The sequence below is a fragment of the Taudactylus pleione genome, unplaced genomic scaffold (genome assembly GCF_031769625.1).
Source record: "Taudactylus pleione unplaced genomic scaffold, aTauple2 ptg001095l, whole genome shotgun sequence".
Taxonomy (NCBI): Eukaryota; Metazoa; Chordata; class Amphibia; order Anura; family Myobatrachidae; genus Taudactylus; species Taudactylus pleione.
The window spans coordinates 837,457-858,019 of NW_028285496.1; the positions used below are offsets into that span (position 1 = coordinate 837,457).

General features: G+C 43.6%; 1 protein-coding gene across 1 annotated transcript; it reads right to left on the reverse strand.

Moving 5' to 3' along the window:
• Positions 1–2,509: 2,509 nt before the first annotated feature.
• Positions 2,510–18,901, reverse strand: LOC148453753 (uncharacterized). Its single transcript, XM_088461775.1, has 3 exons — positions 18,801–18,901; positions 11,968–12,842; positions 2,510–2,796 (listed from the first exon to the last, which is right to left on the reverse strand). Exons 1-3 carry the CDS (start codon positions 18,899–18,901, stop codon positions 2,510–2,512), a joined length of 1,263 nt encoding a protein of 420 aa, XP_088317901.1.
• Positions 18,902–20,563: the final 1,662 nt, after the last annotated feature.

A 20,563-nucleotide genomic window follows, 5' to 3' on the forward strand; every position in this document is an offset into this window, starting at 1 on the left:
AAGTGACTGAAGCGACAATAACCCAGCACACACAGGAAGTATAGTAACAGGAAGTGACTGAAGCAACGATACTTCAGTACACACAGGAAGTATAGTAACATGAAGTGACTGAAGCAACAATACTGCAACACACACAGGAAGTATAGTAACAGGAAGTGACTGAAGAGCGACACTACCCCAGCTTATCCTGGAAGTACAGTAACAGGAAGTGACTGAAGCAACAATACCCCAACACACACAAAAAGTATAGTAACAGGAAGAGACCATACCCCAGCACACACAAGTATAGCAACAGGAAGTGACTGAAGCGACAATACCCCAGCACACACAGGAAGTATAGTAACAGGAAGTGACAAAACCGACAATACGCCTGCACACACAGGAAGTATAGTAACAGGAAGTGACTGAAGCGACAATACCCCAGCACACACAGGACGTATGGTAACAATAAGTGACTAAACCGACAAACCCCAGCACACACAGGAATTATAGTAACAGGAAGTGACTGAAGCATACTTGCCAATAGCAATCTCCCTGACTTACCTCGCTCTGTCCGGCGTCTGTCTGTCATCCGGTGTCGGGATTAAGATAGGCGTCGGTATTTTGACACCTATCTTAAGTCCCCCATCAGACTTTAGCAGTCGGGATATAGACCGGCGGCATTTAGTCCACCAATCTATTAACTACATCCCGTAACAGGAAGTGACTGAAGCAGCAATACCCCAGCACACAGAAAGTATTGTAACAGGAAGTGACTGAAGCGACCATACCCCAGCGCACACAGGAAGTATAGTAACAGGAAGTGACTGAAGCAGCAATACCCCAGCGCACACAGAAAGTATTGTAACAGGAAGTGACTGAAGCGACCATACCCCAGCGCACACAGGAAGTATAGTAACAGGAAATTACTGAACTAGTAAAAGTACCACAGCATACTCAGGAAGTAAAGTAACAAGAATATTTAGTCCATACATGCCTACCCTCCCAGTTTTCGCGGGAGGCTCCTGATTTTTCGGGTAACCCCCCGCACCCCCGGAAGGGTAGGCATTTCTCCCGCATTCTGCCCACTTCCTAGTGAAGTGGGCAGAATTAGGAGAATACCCGCGGCAATCGCGGGTCTCCGTGAAGGGGGCGGGGCTTAAGCTGTGATTCTGCATGAATCACAGCATTTGGCCCCGCCCCCTATGTAAATTGTGCCCAATCGCGGCAATTTCACAGTGAGGGGGCGTGGCTTAATGACACGAATCGTCAAGCTCCGCTCCCGTCGGCCCCCTGCTGCATCTCTTACCCGGGCTTCTCCCGGGAAGAGAATATTAAAGGTAGGCAACCCTGATTTAGTTGCTATTGGACCTGATAGTTGGATAACTTCTTACATACTGTGGATCCTCAGCCTATAGTAGGACTGAGAGGCTGCTAGTGACAATCCACATGAAGCTACTTTAAGTAATTGAGTAATTGGAGGATTTATGAAGCGATTACAATATGAATCAATGACAAAGAAATTGTACACTTCTTTATGTATTATTTAGGAACAGCCGCAATGGAAAATAATTGTTACATTTACACCTTAGTGCTACTACTGTATTTGGATGGGCACATCTGCTAGAACACAGTACAGCACAGTCTGATTATAGGGGGCTCATGCAGTACAACCTAAGCCGGGTTACCTAATAGGTACGCAACTTATCAAAGGACCAAGTTAGTCGTTTTGTTTCTCAGATTGTATAAACATTTTTAAAAAGTTTTTAGAAATACAAATATATATATATTAAAAATCCTGTTGGCCGCAAGGACTTATCAACACTTTCCGTACTAGGTCGCTGTCTCCCCAGTCAAAACACGAATCACTGTTCTTCTTTCGTGCAAATCACAAGTGGGGCAGCCATTTTTTCTTGCACTGCAGTCACAAGTGAACTGACGTCACACGTTCAACCCGGCACAGCAGTGATTGGGGAGACGGCGATCTAGTACGGAAAGTGCTGATTTTAATATAACTGGAGTGCGGATAATTTTTGACCTTCGTATATAAAACCCTGACCCTCTCCCTAACCTTGCTACTTACCTCCGGGATGCCGACGCTCGGGATGCCGGTGCTGGGGTTCTGACAAATGTCTGGATTTCAGCGCCGGTATTCTAAGCGCCGGCATCCCGCACGTCGGGATATTGACTGTATCCCTCTTTAGCTAGTTCTTGGGACCAGGGAGTAGTGTATATGCACTAAGCCTTGAAGGGGATAAAGTACCAATCAATCAGCTTCTGTCAGTTTATAGGCCATGTTTGAGTTTTGACAGTTAGGGGCTGATTGGTCGGTACTTTATCTCCGTGAACTTTATCTCTCTCCAAGGCTTAGTAAATAGACCCACAGCCTCTAAAAGGACAGTTAAGAGCTGATTGGTCGGTACTTTATCTCCGTCAACTTTATCTCTCTCCAAGGCTTAGTAAATAGACCCACAGCCTCTAAAATGACAGTTAGGAGCTGATTGGCTGGTCCTTTGTCTCTCTCCAAGACTTAGAACATCTCCCCCCAGGTCCCCTTTCTGGCAGTACTGTGCTTGTGACTCTCTTTGTCCCATCTCCTGGGTGTACTGCAGGTTGTAGAGTGGCTGGGACCAGCATGGTACTGGTTTATGAAACCTGTGGGTCTGTGTGAGTTTCTGTCATCTTGCTCTGCTTTCTGCTGAGGCGGCAAAGCGTACGTCTTGCCAAAGCCAGCTGGCATCTGACATCTTTCTCGCAGCGTCTGCGGTGCCAAGATACACAAATGGTGAACTTTGGCCCCAATTTGCTTGTTTCCATCTGAAATCAATGAAGAGAAATGACTGCACTGGTGATAGCTGCAGTCATTAATGGGACATTATCAGCGAAGTCTTCACTTCTGGTTTATGGATTATGCTTCCCGAGCATTATTCACTTACTACAATTGCTATAACAAATCTCCAGGGGTGTCTGCATGACATGACACAGTATGGTGGAAAGCCTACTGCACACGGCTACAACCGCCCCCAATGTACCTGACCTGGGGTCTAATAACTGCTTCACTCCCAGCTTGTTTGCATTATAATATACCTGCTCCCTAGTTGGGTACATGATCCCATCAGTCGGGATGCCGGGGGTCAGAATACCGACAGCGGCATCCAGTCATAATCCTGACCCAATTAGGTAAGTGTCCTAACCCACCTTGCCCGCGGCCTAACTCTAACCCTCCACCCTGCGGCCTAACCCTGACCCTTCTCCTAGTGCAGGGATGGGAAACCATTTTTCTGCCGAGGGCCATTTTGATATACAGTAGAGTATATAACATTATTCGCGGACCCGGTGCAGGCCACGCCCCCTCTGTGTGATGTCAAACGGGGCGGGGCCACAATTGCCGGTCATTACAGCAATGCCCGAAGCATCCTGAGGATGCTCCGGGGAGCTGTAAGGGAAGCGGTGTGACTGTCTGAAGCGTCCTAAGGATGCTCCAGGCGGCACTGCTGCATAGATTCAGGCTGCAGAGTGACTAGGCGCCCAGCTAGCCAGTTGAGGCTAGCAGAAAAAAGCTCAGAGGGCCGGACCAAATGATTTCGCAGGCCTTATACGACCCCCCGGGCCTGAGGTTCCCCATCCCTGCCCTAGTGTGCCTGACCCTAATCCCTAAACCTAATACGTACCATCGGGATGCCGGCAGTCGGGAAGCTGGCAGTCGGGAGTTCGACTGCTGTTGGGATTCCGGCGCCGGAATTGTGAGCGTCAGCATCCCGACCTCCGGGGTGGTGACTACATCCTCACTATACACCCACCAAGGCTACTGCCGCTGTAAGATAATTTATAGACTACACACGAAACAGACACTGCGTTCGCCAATGTAGTACACGGCGTATCGCGTGACAGCAGTTACGAGTCATAGCCCACTACGCCGCTCCTCTCTGGCTGGTTGCATTAGTTAAGGCCGTGTGAGGATACGTGAGCAATTCAGAGGAAGAACTGGTCTCACTGTTTGTAAATTGGCATAGCGAGAGCATGGCACAGACAGAGCCCACTTCTCTCACTAAATAGGCACATTTCTTTGGAGGTCATCAGAATGGCCCATGGAAACTCAAGGCACTTCTCCCTGACAATGCGTCTCATTCTTCTGCTGCCGTCTTATGTCAGAAACCCTTTTCTGCCTCTCGCGGGCTTCACGAATCAATTTCCACACTGTGCTATGGTCTGAATCTAATCTCTCATACATTGCAGAATAGCAGAATGCTCTGCTCCGCGAGCTGAGATCAAAGGGGCGGCTAGTTAACAGCGCAGCACCTACTCTGTATGCAGGTATTTCTGGCGCCAATTAGCATCGCCGCGCACACAGTGAATAATGTTTATTGAAAAAGCTGTAACTTATATTTGGGCAAAGACTGAACTGTACACAGAAGAGGCCAGATGTCTACAGGCTTCCAAGCTCAATGATAGAACATGTCCCAACCGTGAATCTTTTAACTGGTTATCTTACATAGTGGATGACTAGTATCCCTCATTCTAACTAGCTACCTCTCTTAGTAACTGGTTATCGTGCTGTAGCCGGGTTGCCTTAGCCTTCTTGCGGAGAGAGACTTTAACGTAAAATGATTGATACAATTGTAAAATGCATTTAGTTATTCTTTAATGTTTACTGTGGTGGCTCAGTGGCATCCTGGGCATCCCAACAGCCACGGGAAATGGTAGTGTGCTCCATCAGGACCCCCTCCCAGATGCACCAGGCTGTAGCAAGACTAGAGCTGGGTACACACTATACGATGTATCTTATGACACATCGTACGCAGATCGGAAATGATAAATCATACACATTGTTTAGTGTGTACGCCGGATTCGTCGTTGCCGGCCATCGTTCATTGCATCGTCCCATCTGCTGACATACACAGCAGATGGGACGATGCAATGAACGACTCGGTGTAGTTCCTTACAGCATGTATCGATGCATTGTGCCATCATACGCATGTGTGCAGTGTGTACAGTGAGCCTGATTCAGAGCCGCTCGTTCGCTCCGAGCGATGTATGCCCAACTGCGCATGCGTACGGATCGTTATACGCAAGCGCGAACCAGTCAGTGCGGCTGAAATTCGTTTGTTCGCTAAATAGCGAATGCCTGCTATTTTGAGTGACAGAATGAGGCGTATGTGGGTGGTAACAGGGGAAGGTGCTTGAAAACGGGAAGTGGAGATCCGAACGCAGGCGTGCTTAAAGGTCAAAACGGGCGTTTTATGGGTGTGCATAATTAATACAGCAGCGTCATTGACCACGTCACTGGGTTATTTTATAGCCAGAACTGCTTGCAAGATTGTGGTAGGAAAAACCAACCACAAGAATTGCGAGCAGTTCATACCCTGGTCGATGTACTCGATTAATCTAAAAAATAGCGGACATGACGTAGGATGCGAGCGGCCAGGGGGCGTATTTTTCCAAAAAACGACCGCAAAGTTTTGTTCGCTCGTTCAGACCTAGAGGCGTGAACAGACCGCAAAGAGCGAACGGTTCATTTGAATAGCCACCCCTATTTTCTGGACGAGCGAGCGCTAATTGCGTCCGGCTCTGAATCAGGCCCAGTGTGCACAATTTATTTATACACCATTGTATGGTGTGTACCCAGCTTAAGATAAGGGGCGAATGGCGATTGGCTGCTGCACATCTCACAGGCCAAAACTTGGAAACACCATAACCGAGAGGCCCCCAAGCTCTGGCAGCACAGGCACAGAGGGGTGCTCCCCCCCCCCCGCTATAACCCTTATCACTGTAATGTGAACGTAGAAAGCGCGTCCCAGACTGATGCACGTTCTAACCGCTTATGTCACCTCGCAACGGATTCAATTACATTTAAGCCAGTTATCCCAAATTTGCAACAATTATCCCCTATTTCATTGACTATATCAATTGCTATCCCAAATTTTATGTCGTGAAAAGCAAAACTAGCGAAAAGGACAGCATATTTTGTGGGAAATCATTCTGCACCCCATAAAAAGCCCAATTGACCCTGGAAATCAACATAGAGGAGTGTTAATAGCCCTAAAAAAAGTATTTAGTGATCCAAACAGCTGTTATATCCATATTTGCATAAGTGTGAAAAAATAATATAAAGCAATATGTTTTTGTGAAAAATAAGTACTGCAGTTAAATTTGGGGTACATGTAAATGGGTACTAGTATATTTAATCGACAAAATACACTCGCTGGAGCCTCCTGCAATCCTAAAATCACCTGACTCAACCTTACAGCCCCCCAAAATACTAAGCCCACTACTTTATACCCCATTTCCAACACTTTTTAAATTTTTGCCCCAAAAATGACATGTCTTTTTCTGGTGAATTAAGTTAACTTTTATTTTCGCCTAATTAGTCATTAGGGGGGTTGTCTGAAGGGTTCTGAACCAAGTCCCCACATTTGAACCCCAAAATATGGCTTGTGCACTTCCTTTCTCCTGCCTTTTGCTGGAGATATTTTTTCGCCTGCTTTTGCCTACGTCCTGGAATTGAATACGACGATACTTTGAAAACAGGCGAAAAGCGCGAATCGGCAAAATCTTTTCGCCGATCGCGGCTTTTCGCCTCTAATTGGATTCGGCCCTTACTCACACTCTTATGGCTTATCCTACAGTCTAATGAATTATCCTATGCTGTAATAGGTTATATCACATTCTGACTGGCTACATTCTAACATTGTACCTCTTGGGTATTCAACATGCCACCTTGCAGCGGCTGTGGAACTACACATCCCAGCATGCCCTGCCACAGTTTTAGTATGCCCTAATTGTAACTGGCTATCCCATATACTGTAACTGGTTATCTCATATATTGTAACTGGTTATCTCATATATTGTAACTGGCTATCCCATATATTGTAACTGGTTATCTCATATACTGTAACTGATTATCTCATATATTCTAACTGGCTATCTCATATATTGTAACTGGCTATCCCATATATTGTAACTGGTTATCTCATATACTGTAACTGATTATCTCATATATTGTAACTGGCTATCCCATATATTGTAACTGGTTATCTCATATACTGTAACTGGTTATCTCATATATTGTAACTGGCTATCCCATATATTGTAACTGGTTATCTCATATATTGTAACTGGCTATCCCATATATTGTAACTGGTTATCTCATATATTGTAACTGGTTATCCCATATATTGTAACTGGTTATCCCATATATTGTAACTGGTTATCTCATATATTGTAACTGATAATCTCATATATTGTAACTGGCTATCCCATATATTGTAACTGGTTATCTCATATATTGTAACTGGTTATCTCATATACTGTAACTGATTATCTCATATATTGTAACTGGTTATCCCATATATTGTAACTGGCTATCCCATATATTGTAAATGGTTATCTCATATACTGTAACTGGTTATCTCATATACTGTAACTGGCTATCCCATATATTGTAACTGGCTATCCCATATATTATAACTGGTTATCTCATATATTGTAACTGGTTATCTCATATATTGTAACTGGCTATCCCATATATTGTAACTGGCTATCTCATATATTGTAACTGGCTATCCCATATATTGTAACTGGTTATCTCATATATTGTAACTGGTTATCTCATATACTGTAACTGATTATCTCATATATTCTAACTGGTTATCTCATATATTCTAACTGGTTATCTCATATATTGTAACTGGTTATCTCATATATTGTAACTGGTTATCTCATATATTCTAACTGATAATCTCATATATTGTAACTGGTTATCCCATATATTGTAACTGGTTATCTCATATATTGTAACTGGTTATCTCATATACTGTAACTGATAATCTCATATATTGTAACTGGTTATCTCATATATTCTACCTGGTTATCTCATATATTCTACCTGGTTATCTCATATATTGTAACTGGCTATCCCATATATTCTAACTGGTTATCTCATATATTCTACCTGGTTATCCCATATATTGTAACTGGTTATCTCATATACTGTAACTGGTTATCTCATATACTGTAATTGGCCATCCCATATACTGTAACTGGTTATCTCATATATTGTAACTGGTTATCCCATATATTGTAACTGGTTATCTCATATACTGTAACTGGTTATCTCATATACTGTAACTGGCTATCCCATATACTGTAACTGGTTATCTCATATACTGTAACTGGTTATCTCATATACTGTAACTGGTTATCTCATATACTGTAACTGGTTATCTCATATACTGTAACTGGTTATCTCATATATTGTAACTGGTTATCTCATATACTGTAACTGGTTATCTCATATACTGTAACTGTTTATCTCATATATTCTAACTGGTTATCTCATATATTCTAACTGGTTATCTCATATACTGTAACTGGTTATCTCATATATTGTAACTGGTTATCTCATATACTGTAACTGGTTATCTCATATATTGTAACTGGTTATCTCATATACTGTAACTGGTTATCTCATATATTGTAACTGGTTATCTCATATACTGTAACTGGTTATCTCATATACTGTAACTGGTTATCTCATATATTCTACCTGGTTATCTCATATATTGTAACTGGCTATCCCATATATTGTAACTGGTTATCTCATATATTCTACCTGGTTATCTCATATATTGTAACTGGCTATCCCATATATTCTAACTGGTTATCTCATATATTCTACCTGGTTATCCCATATACTGTAACTGGTTATCTCATATACTGTAACTGGTTATCTCATATACTGTAACTGGCTATCTCATATATTGTAACTGGTTATCTCATATACTGTAACTGGCCATCTCATATACTGTAACTAGCCATCCCATATACTGTAACTGGCTATCTCATATATTCTAACTGGTTATCTCATATACTGTAACTGGTTATCTCATATATTGTAACTGGTTATCTCATATATTGTAACTGGCTATCCCATATATTCTAACTGGTTATCTCATATATTCTAACTGGTTATCTCATATACTGTAACTGGTTATCCCATATACTGTAACTGGTTATCTCATATACTGTAACTGGTTATCTCATATACTGTAACTGGTTATCTCATATATTCTACCTGGTTATCTCATATATTGTAACTGGCTATCCCATATATTGTAACTGGTTATCTCATATATTCTAACTGGTTATCTCATATACTGTAACTGGTTATCCCATATACTGTAACTGGTTATCTCATATACTGTAAATGGTTATCTCATATACTGTAACTGGTTATCTCATATATTCTACCTGGTTATCTCATATATTGTAACTGGCTATCCCATATACTGTAACTGGTTATCTCATATATTCTAACTGGTTATCTCATATACTGTAACTGGTTATCTCACATACTGTAACTGGCTATCCCATATACTGTAACTGGTTATCCCATATACTGTAACTGGTTATCTCATATACTGTAACTGGTTATCCCATATACTGTAACTGGTTATCTCATATATTCTAACTGGTTATCTCATATACTGTAACTGGTTATCTCATATACTGTAACTGGTTATCTCATATATTGTAACTGGTTATCTCATATATTGTAACTGGCTATCCCATATATTCTAACTGGTTATCTCATATTTTCTAACTGGTTATCTCATATACTGTAACTGGTTATCTCATATACTGTAACTGGCTATCCCATATACTGTAACTGGTTATCTCATATACTGTAACTGGTTATCTCATATACTGTAACTGGCTTTCCCATATACTGTAACTGGTTATCTCATATATTGTAACTGGTTATCTCATATACTGTAACTGGTTATCTCATATACTGTAACTGGTTATCTCATATACTGTAACTGGCTATCCCATATATTCTAACTGGTTATCTCATATACTGTAACTGGTTATCTCATATATTCTAACTGGTTATCTCATATACTGTAACTGGTTATCTCATATATTGTAACTGGTTATCTCATATACTGTAACTGGCTATCCCATATACTGTAACTGGTTATCCCATATACTGTAACTGGTTATCTCATATACTGTAACTGGTTATCCCATATACTGTAACTGGTTATCTCATATATTCTAACTGGTTATCTCATATACTGTAACTGGTTATCTCATATACTGTAACTGGTTATGTCATATATTGTAACTGGTTATCTCATATATTGTAACTGGTTATCTCATATACTGTAACTGGTTATCCCATATACTGTAACTGGTTATCTCATATACTGTTACTGGTTATCTCATATACTGTAACTGGTTATCTCATATACTGTAACTGGTTATCTTACATTAGTAGCCGCTCAGGGATAACTGCTTAGTTTGCAAAATATCCACCAGCATTAAAGACATTTCCAGTGGTTCTATATACACTACGTTACATTAACGTCTGATAGAAAGTATATTGGTAGCAGGTTGTTGGGGGTTAAATGAGTTTATGTACTGTGACATAATGATGTGTTAACATAAGTATATAGTACAGTAGATCCTGCTTTGTTATTTCACCTGACTACGGAGGGGCGCGACGCGACTCCTGCTTCTCCATAGCAACAATTCTCTCTCTTTATAGCTGGGGAGATAGTTACAGGTTTGCAGTTGTGTAATGTACGGGGTATTGTATCTCCATATAATATTACTCAGGGGTCTGACTCTGAACAATTGCGCCTTTCAGTCTCAGCTATTTTCCACATACAACAAAAGTTACAGCACTCACATGGCGGATGGCGGTGATGTTCCTTAGCCGGTCGCAGTCTTTACGCCTGTCTAACATATCATGGTCTCCAGCTGTCTAATAATGCTGAGATATGGTCCTTCCCCTCTCGTATCTGCCAGTTACAAATGATAGCGCCCCCCCCCCCCCCTCCGCAGTGCTACTTGGGGAAATTAATTCAAAGATTACTGCAAAAGATTTCATTTTATTTTTTACACCGATTTATATGACCCATCTATTGGCTGCTCTCAAAGGAGGAAAGTAAACTAAACAATTTCCTCCTCCTTGGTCCTCACTCCGAGGCTGGATCAAAGCTGCATGCTGGATGACCACAATTACATGACTCCTCTTAAGATGGCCCCAGGAACGAAACGCGTAGGAGCCAACCTCCCTCCTCACTTGTAGCCACAGTTGCCATATTGGACTACCTGCTCCTTTTCCTACACCATTGGAAATGTACTAGCGATGTCAGGATTTCCCTGACCTAAGGATGCTTAGGGACGAATTCAATTAGCCGCAATTAACGGGTACCTACATTTGTTGCTATTCAATTATAGTATGCGTTATTTCTCCATAGGAGTTAACGCATCTTTTTTTTTTACGATCCCATGAGCAGGTGCTAAGTTGGGAAAAACCCTATTTTAAAGGTACAAATGTGGAGACTTGGGCCCTCATTCAGAGGAGCTCGCAAGAAGCGAGCGCCCGTTCTGAATGAGGGCGGCCGCTTCTATATTTAAGTGCAGCCTTCTGGTCGCTAGCTAAGCTGTGGGTTACCACCCACAGCTTTAGCGACCGACCAGGTTGATGGTCGCGATGGTCAAGACCATCGCGACCATCGGGGATTGCGACTAGACCCTAAGGTTGGGTCTCGGCAACCGCAAGTCCCAAGGAGCTTCCTGCTCTGATCGAGCAGGAAGTTCCCCAATGACATCACTGCTGATGTCAGTGCGGCCGCCCACAAAATGGCAGGCGTTCCTTAAGGAACACCTCTGTTTGTGAAACCACCTCCCACCCTGCCTACAAAACGGGCCGAGCGGTCGATCAACATCGACAGCCGCCCCTTTTGTAGTGAGCTCCGGCGCAAGAGAATTTCTCTCTCGCTCTGGGACTTGGCCTAAACATCGACCCGGTTGCGAGCGCTCAGAGCTTGTGACCGGGTCTGAATGAGGGCCTTGGTCCAGAACCACTGGGATACCCTCCTTAATATTTAGGCACTTAGAAGCTTTTAATTAGATTAATTTGGCCAATAATGACCTGTCATCTTGGTGGTTAAATTATGCAAAATAATGGGTTACAAGATGTAGGACAGGTATATGGGGGTGCTGTATGGATAGGATGGGTATACAGGGGTGCTGTATGGATGGTACAGGTATAAGGAGGTGCTGTATGAATGGTAGAGGTATAAGGGGGTGCTGTATGACTGGTACAGGTATAAGGGGGTGCTGTATGACTGGTACAGGTATAAGGGGGTGCTGTATGAATGGTACAGGCATAAGGGGGTGCTGTATGACTGGTACAGGTATAAGGGGGTGCTGTATGAATGGTACAGGTATAAGGGGGTGCTGTATGAATGGTACAGGTATAAGGGGGTGCTGTATGAATGGTACAGGTATAAGGAGGTGCTGTATGGATGGTACAGGTATAAGTGGGTGCTGTATGACTGGTACAGGTATAAGGGGGTGCTGTATGACTGGTACAGGTATAAGGGGGTGCTGTATGAATGGTACAGGTATAAGGGGGTGCTGTATGGATGGTACAGGTATAATGGGGTGCTGTATGAATGGTACAGGTATAAGGGGGTGCTGTATGAATGGTACAGGTATAAGGGGGTGCTGTATGAATGGTACAGGTATAAGGAGATGCTGTATGGATGGTACATGTATAAGGGGGTGCTGTATGAATGGTACAGGTATAAGGAGGTGCTGTATGAATGGTACAGGTATAAGGGGGTGCTGTATGAATGGTACAGGTATAAGGAGGTGCTGTATGACTGGTACAGGTATAAGGAGGTGCTGTATGACTGGTACAGGTATAAGGAGATGCTGTATGGATGGTACAGGTATAAGGGGGTGCTGTATGACTGGTACAGGTATAAGGAGATGCTGTATGGATGGTACAGGTATAAGGAGATGCTGTATGGATGGTACAGGTATAAGGGGGTGCTGTATGACTGGTACAGGTATAAGGAGATGCTGTATGACTGGTACAGGTATACGGGGGTGCTGTATGACTGGTACAGGTATAAGGAGGTGCTGTATGACTGGTACAGGTATAAGGAGGTGCTGTATGACTGGTACAGGTATAAGGAGATGCTGTATGACTGGTACAGGTATACGGGGGTGCTGTATGACTGGTACAGATATAAGGGGGTGCTGTATGAATGGTACAGAGTTTTTTAAGCTTGCAGGTGGGAGTTACAGGAGTTTCTTTAACAGGTTTTTAAAAAGTCACAAATATCTACTTACGGGCATTTTTATGCACCCAAAATGTATCCACTGGCTTTCTAGCACTTTTCTACTGTACCTTAACAGCCATTTGACACATTTTAATATCCGCAAATAATTTGCTTTTGGCCACTAACAGACTTCTATACTTGATCAAATATTAGTTTTCATTGTTTGTGTGTACAAGCTGATTACCCCATATAATTCCACACTTAATGCGGGTATACCAACAAGAATTACTGCGCAAACGCCAGAATAAGCATTTTCTACTTGAATTGCACTGAGACTATTGTTTTTTGCAATAAATATGCTTTTATATAAATGTACTGCACTAGAAGATTTTCCGTTATCTCCTTAAGGCCCGTATTCAATTTGAGGCGAAAAGCCGGAATCCGCGGAAAAGTTTTGCCGATGATATAGTTTCGCCAGGCGGAAAAGTATCGCCGTATTTAATTTGATAGACTTTCTGCCTAGGCGGAAAGTCAATGCAATGTAATAGGCGGAAAAGTTTTGCCTATGAATAGCAGGCGGAAAAAAGTGCAGAATTGGGGTTTTGGGGTGCAACGTTGCAGGAACCCCCCTGCAGCCTTCAGACAGTCCCCCAAAGGTAAACTGCATATTACTGTTCTCTCCTGTTGTAACCCAGACACATATACTACTGTTCTCTCCTGGTGTAACCCAGGCACATATACTACTGTTCTCTCCTGGTGTAACCCAGGCACATATACTACTGTTCTCTCCTGGTGTAACCCAGGCACATATACTACTGTTCTCTCCTGGTGTAACCCAGGCACATATACTACTGTTCTCTCCTGGTGTAACCCAGGCACATATACTACTGTTCTCTCCTGGTGTAACCCAGGCACATATACTACTGTTCTCTCCTGGTGTAACCCAGGCACATATACTACTGTTCTCTCCTGGTGTAACCCAGGCACATATACTACTGTTCTCTCCTGGTGTAACCCAGGCACATATACTACTGTTCTCTCCTGGTGTAACCCAGCCACATATACTACTGTTCTCTCCTGGTGTAACCCAGGCACATATACTACTGTTCTCTCCTGGTGTAACCCAGGTGCATATACTACTGTTCTCTCCTGGTGTAACCCAGGCGCATATACTACTGTTCTCTCCTGGTGTAACCCAGGCACATATACTACTGTTCTCTCCTGGTGTAACCCAGGCACATATACTACTGTTCTCTCCTGGTGTAACCCAGGCACATATACTACTGTTCTCTCCTGGTGTTACCCAGGCACATATACTACTGTTCTCTCCTGGTGTAACTCAGGCACATATACTACTGTTCTCTCCTGGTGTAACCCAGGCACATATACTACTGTTCTCTCCTGGTGTAACCCAGGCACATATACTACTGTTCTCTCCTGGTGTAACCCAGGTGCATATACTACTGTTCTCTCCTGGTGTAACCCAGGCGCATATACTACTGTTCTCTCCTGGTGTAACCCAGGCACATATACTACTGTTCTCTCCTGGTGTAACCCAGGCACATATACTACTGTTCTCTCCTGGTGTAACCCAGGCACATATACTACTGTTCTGTCCTGGTGTAACCCAGGCACATATACTACTGTTCTCTCCTGGTGTAACCCAGGCGCATATACTACTGTTCTCTCCTGGTGTAACCCAGGCGCATATACAACTGTTCTCTCCTGGTGTACACACAGGGCTGTCAGTTTTATGTGTTCAATGTGTTTGGATCCACATGGACCTAAAATAACGATCCCTATGGCCAGAGGTGCTTTAACCAGCAATATATATGTAGTGAGAATGATGAATACCCTGTAGCTCTCTTTGGTCAGCCAAATCCTCCAGCACCTCCATTTGTGGGCAGACCTGCGTTACATGTCATAACTAAAGATTCCATATGGCCCCAGCATTGTACAATAGCAAAGTAGTAAGGCTCTAATTTACTGTATGTAGTACTGTAGGGTTCTAGTAACTTATTGATGCACTGCTAGTGTCCTTATAGCCCTTACAGCAGATTACTACAGCATTAATAACATTAGGTACACAGGATAAATATTGTGCCGAGCTAGAGACATTTAATTGGGCACAGTGACCCTAGATGTAGGATTTACAAGAGATCTTGTCCCCGTGCGACCTCTGACAGCTGTTTAGTTTCAGCAGTGGAGAGAAACCAATAGCTTAGTGACCTCACAGGACTCTGGAAGTGACCGGGAAACGCTGCACAGTTCCATGCAATCCATTTGGATCATTTCTATGTTTTTGTTTTTAGGAGCGCGGTTTCCAGTGTAGAGCCGCGTCACGCCTGCGTTTTACAACCTGTGCATTTCTGCTGCTTTAGATAATCGGTGATATTATACCAGCTAGCTCTCCCGAATATATGGCGTATCTGTCACTTACTGTACTTAGGGCCTGTGGAATGGACTGGCTGGGAAGGAAAGATTGGTTTCTTTATTAATATTATTATTTTTCAATCTGCCATTTTTACAGGCAATAATACATTCAGTGTAAACTGTATGTAATAAAAAAAAAGCCAAATAGAGCAGCTTCTGTTAGATCAGTTCGCAGACTGCGCCGGCAGACATGAGAGACACGATACGTTATGTTTCCTGGCGCCTCCAGAACGCAGGTGTTATACCCTATCCGCCGGGAGTAGATCAGCATCCCATGCACGGCCACGTCTCAGGCTGTGCGGTAGAATTTGCAATCTCCAAAACGCTCACCTGGCTTAGGGGGAAGGAGGGGGGGGGGTGACATTAACATGCTTTTTAAGAAAATTCTGGCTTCTCGGCTTTTAATATGCACATTCCGAAGCAAAGCGACGTATACAGCCTGCATCCCAATTAGGCACGTGACCCGTGGGCCACGTTCCCAGGAAGAGGGTGCACACGGATGAACTACATGCCTATTCAACTGTTGCCGTGTTATGCAGAGTATACCATGGGCCGCAGCCGATCCGTTCTGACTTAAGCCTAAATCCTCATACTCCCTGAAATTATTTACAACAAATGAACCATTATTTCTCATGAAATTCATCTTGCGTCTCACTCGTTAGATGTAGATTTGAAGGCAATTCTGATAATTTTAATTCATTCTCATAATGCGACTTGGCATTTAGTAGAGATAAATGTAACAGCCCCTGCTGAATAAATTGTCTAGCATATGCTGCTTTGTGACATATAGGCGTGCCTCTAGCGGTGTGGGCTGTGTGAAGGATGTTTGTATCCCTAATCCTTAAATATAAGAGTGCCCAACTTCTAGAGTGGCAAGGACCTGGGTGTGCTGAAAGGAGTGGAATATGGGGGAACAGTTGTTACAGGAATTGTGCTAGAAAGGAGTAACAGGCACTGTGCTGGGGAGGAGTAGCAGGAAGTGTCCTAGAGATGAGTTATAGGAACTGTGCTGGGGAGGAGTAGCAGGAAGTGTCCTAGAGATGAGTTATAGGAACTGTGCTGGGGAGGAGTAGCAGGAAGTGTCCTAGAGATGAGTTATAGGAACTGTGCTGGGGAGGAGTAGCAGGAAGTGTCCTAGAGATGAGTTATAGGAACTGTGCTGGGGAGGAGTAGCAGGAAGTGTCCTAGAGATGAGTTATAGGAACTGTGCTGGGGAGGAGTAGCAGGAAGTGTCCTAGAGATGAGTTATAGGAACTGTGCTGGGGAGGAGTAGCAGGAAGTGTCCTAGAGATGAGTTATAGGAACTGTGCTGGGGAGGAGTAGCAGGAAGTGTCCTAGAGATGAGTTATAGGAACTGTGCTGGGGAGGAGTAGCAGGAAGTGTCCTAGAGATGAGTTATAGGAACTGTGCTGGGGAGGAGTAGCTGGAAGTGTCCTAGAGATGAGTTATAGGAACTGTGCTAGGGAGGAGTAGCAGAAAGTGTCCTAGAGATGAGTTATAGGAACTGTGCTGGGGAGGAGTAGCAGGAAGTGTCCTAGAGATGAGTTATAGGAACTGTGCTAGAAAGGAGTAACAGGAACTGTCCTCGGGAGGAGTAGCAGGAAGTGTCCTAGAGGTGAGTTATAGGAACTGTGCTAGAAAGGAGTAACAGGAACTGTGCTGGGGAGAAGCAGCAGCAGGAAGTGTGCTAGAGAGGAGTTATAGGAACTGTGCTGGAGATGAGTAACTGGATCTGTGCTTGGGAGGAGTAGCAGGGACTGTGCTAGAGAGGAGTTATAGGAACTGTGCTGATTAGGAGTAACATGAACTGTGCTAGAGGGGAGTTAAAGGAACTGTGCTAGAGAAGAGTAACAGCAACTGCACTGGAGAGGAGTAACAGGAACTGTGCTACAGAGGAGTTACAGGAACTGTGCTGGAGAGGAGTAACAGGAACTGTGTTGGAGAGGAGTAAAAGGAACTGTGCTGGAAAGGAGTAAAAGGAACTGTGCTGGAAAGGAGTAACAGGAACTGTGCTGGAGAGGAGTAACAAGAACTGTGCTGGAGAAGAGTTACAGGAACTGTGTTGGAGAGGAGTACTAGGAACTGTGCTGGCGAGAAGTACTAGGAACTGTGCTGGAGATGAGTAACAGGAACTGTGCTAGAGAGGAGTAACAGGAACTGTGCTAGAGAGGAATTACAGGAACTGTGCTAGAGAGGACTAACAGGAACTGTGCTGGAGTGGAGTAATAGGAACTGTGTTGGAGAGGAGTAATAGGAACTGTGCTGGAGAGGAGTAAAAGGAACTGTGCTGGAAAGGAGTAACAGGAACTGTGCTGGAGAGGAGTAACAAGAACTGTGCTGGAGAAGAGTTACAGGAACTGTGTTGGAGAGGAGTACTAGGAACTGTGCTGCAGAAGTAACAGGAACTGTGCTGGCGAGAAGTGCTAGGAACTGTGCTGGAGAGGAGTAACAGGAACTGTGCTAGAGAGGAGTAACAGGAACTGTGCTAGAGAGGAATTACAGGAACTGTGCTAGAGAGGACTAACAAGAACTGTGCTGGAGTGGAGTAACAGGAACTGTGCTGGAGAGGAGTTGCAGGAACTGTGCTGGAGAGGAGTTGCAGGAACTGTGCTGGAGAGGAGTTGCAGGAACTGTGCTGGAGACAAGTAAGGAGAAAGTTTGTTTGGTCCCTTTATCGCAACTTAAGTGCTAGAGTGAGAAAAGAGATGCAATAGAGTTGTGTTTTATTTTCCACATCAAATGATGATAGTCTGGCATTCATTCATTCCTCAACCACAGACTGCAATGCCTGTGCTGCTATACACCTAACTCTCATGTTAAGATGAGGAGGACTGAGCTATACCTGGATGCTAAGGGACCCTCCAGAGCTAGGTCTCTGGGAGTATGTACCCACATGACTCCAAAGATGGACATGAGGAATGGTAAGTGATGAAGGTAACTATGTTATGTACATGGCAACCATGCAGGACTTAACACTTGGATGAATGGGGAGCTTAGAGAGAAAGGGCCAACACCACCTGCTCATCAGTCAGAGGGGTGTGACCGCTATGCTACATCCATAGAAATGTACAGGAAATGGAAACTAAAAGTGAGCTGTGCCTTTGCAGTGAACTTCTTTAAAATAAAATTAAATGTAATTAACTTTGACTCCTTCAACATACTCAGTACCAACACTGCTGGGAAGGGGTAATGGCCAAGTCACGAGGTGGCTTGGCGGCTTTCTTAGTCATAATAAGCAATTGTGTTGTCTAGGGAATTAAACTGATTGTCATCTCTGGGATCATGGTAGTGTCCCCTCACCTTAAGGTTACATAGGCAGATGCTTCTGTCTTTCCTTTTTCTGGATCAACACCTCTGGAATTTGCAAAAGGATGAACTTGAAGGCTCTTTTCCAACCTCATTAGCTTAGTAACGAGGGCAAGTGAAGAAGTTGCCCATAGCAACCAATCAGCTCCTAGCTATCATTTTATCTAGTACATTCTATAAAATATTAGCTATAATCCAACTGGTTGCTATGGTTAATTTCTCCTCTTTAGAAGGTTTGATACATATCTCTCCGAGTTACAGTGAGAACAAGATGAGATGCGGCCTTCCCAGCGCATTTCGCCAGGGCAGCATGTCCCGGTTTGTTGCGGAGGTGCCCAATCATGATATAAGTCTTCATGAGTGATGGGGCCTGGTGATAACTTGCCAGTCTGAAGCCTCTGTCACAACCACTCTCCAGTTCCAAAGTCACAGCCCCATCCTAAACGGTACACTGGTCTAATGCTGAGGTGTCTGCACACTTAAAGGGATTTCTGAAAAGCAGAAAAGCCCAATCTCAGTCAAGAATGGGTGTTTTCTGGCTATCAAAGAGTCACCCCAGAGGTTCTCTGGCAGAAGATTCCCCATGAAAAGCATGTGACAACCTATTTATCAAGATGTTACTGCCACAATCCTGCTGCTACAACCTCAGCGGGATGGCCATGGAAGATACTGTATATAATGAAGAAATCATTTATTATATAAACACAGCCTTATTTCACATGGAAATTATAGTATACCATCCAGCGAGCCTTCACGATGAATTCTATTACAACACTGTTTGTATGGTTGTGTATGATATATTACTTTCTATGTCTTTCCGGGACACAATGCAGCGTTCTGCTGCCAGTATTTCATCCTTCTCATTGGCTTTGTTACCAGGAATATTACTGTATTTTCCAATAGACTTGTATAATGGTACGTTACAATCTCATTTGACATGCCCAAGTATTAATGCATGTCTGTACCCTAGTTGTGTGTTTTTTGTAAATAAAATAAAATAATAATAATACTCTGATACATTATTTGGATATTCCTACCAACAAGAAAAGGTGACTAGATATAAATATGTATTGATTGCATCTTCCATACAGGGGCGCATTAACGTCCGAGGGTGCCCGTGTACAGCAGGTCTGCTTAGCTCCTCATATACTTACCTTGTGATGGCAAGCTGACCCCTCCTCTGCAGTGCCATCTGCCCAGAGATGCTTGGGAAGATGGCGCACAAGCTAAGTATAACTCTGGGTGCAGGGTGTGGACTCCCCCTCACACCCAGGGGCACATGTGCACTGCACACCCTGCACCCATTGTAAGTAACGCCTATGCTTACATATGTCAAAATGTTCTGCCAGGGACAATGTGTTGCTGGTTGAGCCTTTGCCCTGTGTGTATAATGTGACTAGCTATACTCAAATAAGAATAACTTGTTGTACATATTGCACTCAGTAATGCATCCCACGTGTTTATAAAGAGTCTGAGGGTGCGATGGGCACCACTTCCATGCCCGCTAACTGGTCAGTGGATATTTTCTTTACATACTTTGGTGCCAACGAAGGGAAAACATTATTCCCACACTCTGGTTGGCAGCACAGAACAGAAAATATTCCCCCCTGCAGCAAGTCCCCCCGGGATTGATATAGATTGTTTATATTTGGTCACAGTTTATATGGGTCTCTAACCACAATATAAACCCCAATCTCAAACTCCAAGCCTCAGCCACATCTATTCCAATAACTCGGAGCTCAAGGGAAAGTAAACAA

What these genes read in the sequence shown, in the direction of transcription:
- LOC148453753 (XM_088461775.1), bottom strand. Translation starts at nt 18,901, where the DNA reads ATGAGGTTGGAAAAGAGCCTTCAAGTTCATCCTTTTGCAAATTCCAGA. An exon ending in TCTGCCTATGTAACCTTAAG is followed by an intron (nt 12,843 to 18,800) that starts GTGAGGGGACAC and finishes TACCTGTACCAG; the next exon opens with TCATACAGCACCCCCTTATA. An exon ending in ATATACCTGTCCTACATCTT is followed by an intron (nt 2,797 to 11,967) that starts GTAACCCATTAT and finishes CATTGATTTCAG; the next exon opens with ATGGAAACAAGCAAATTGGG.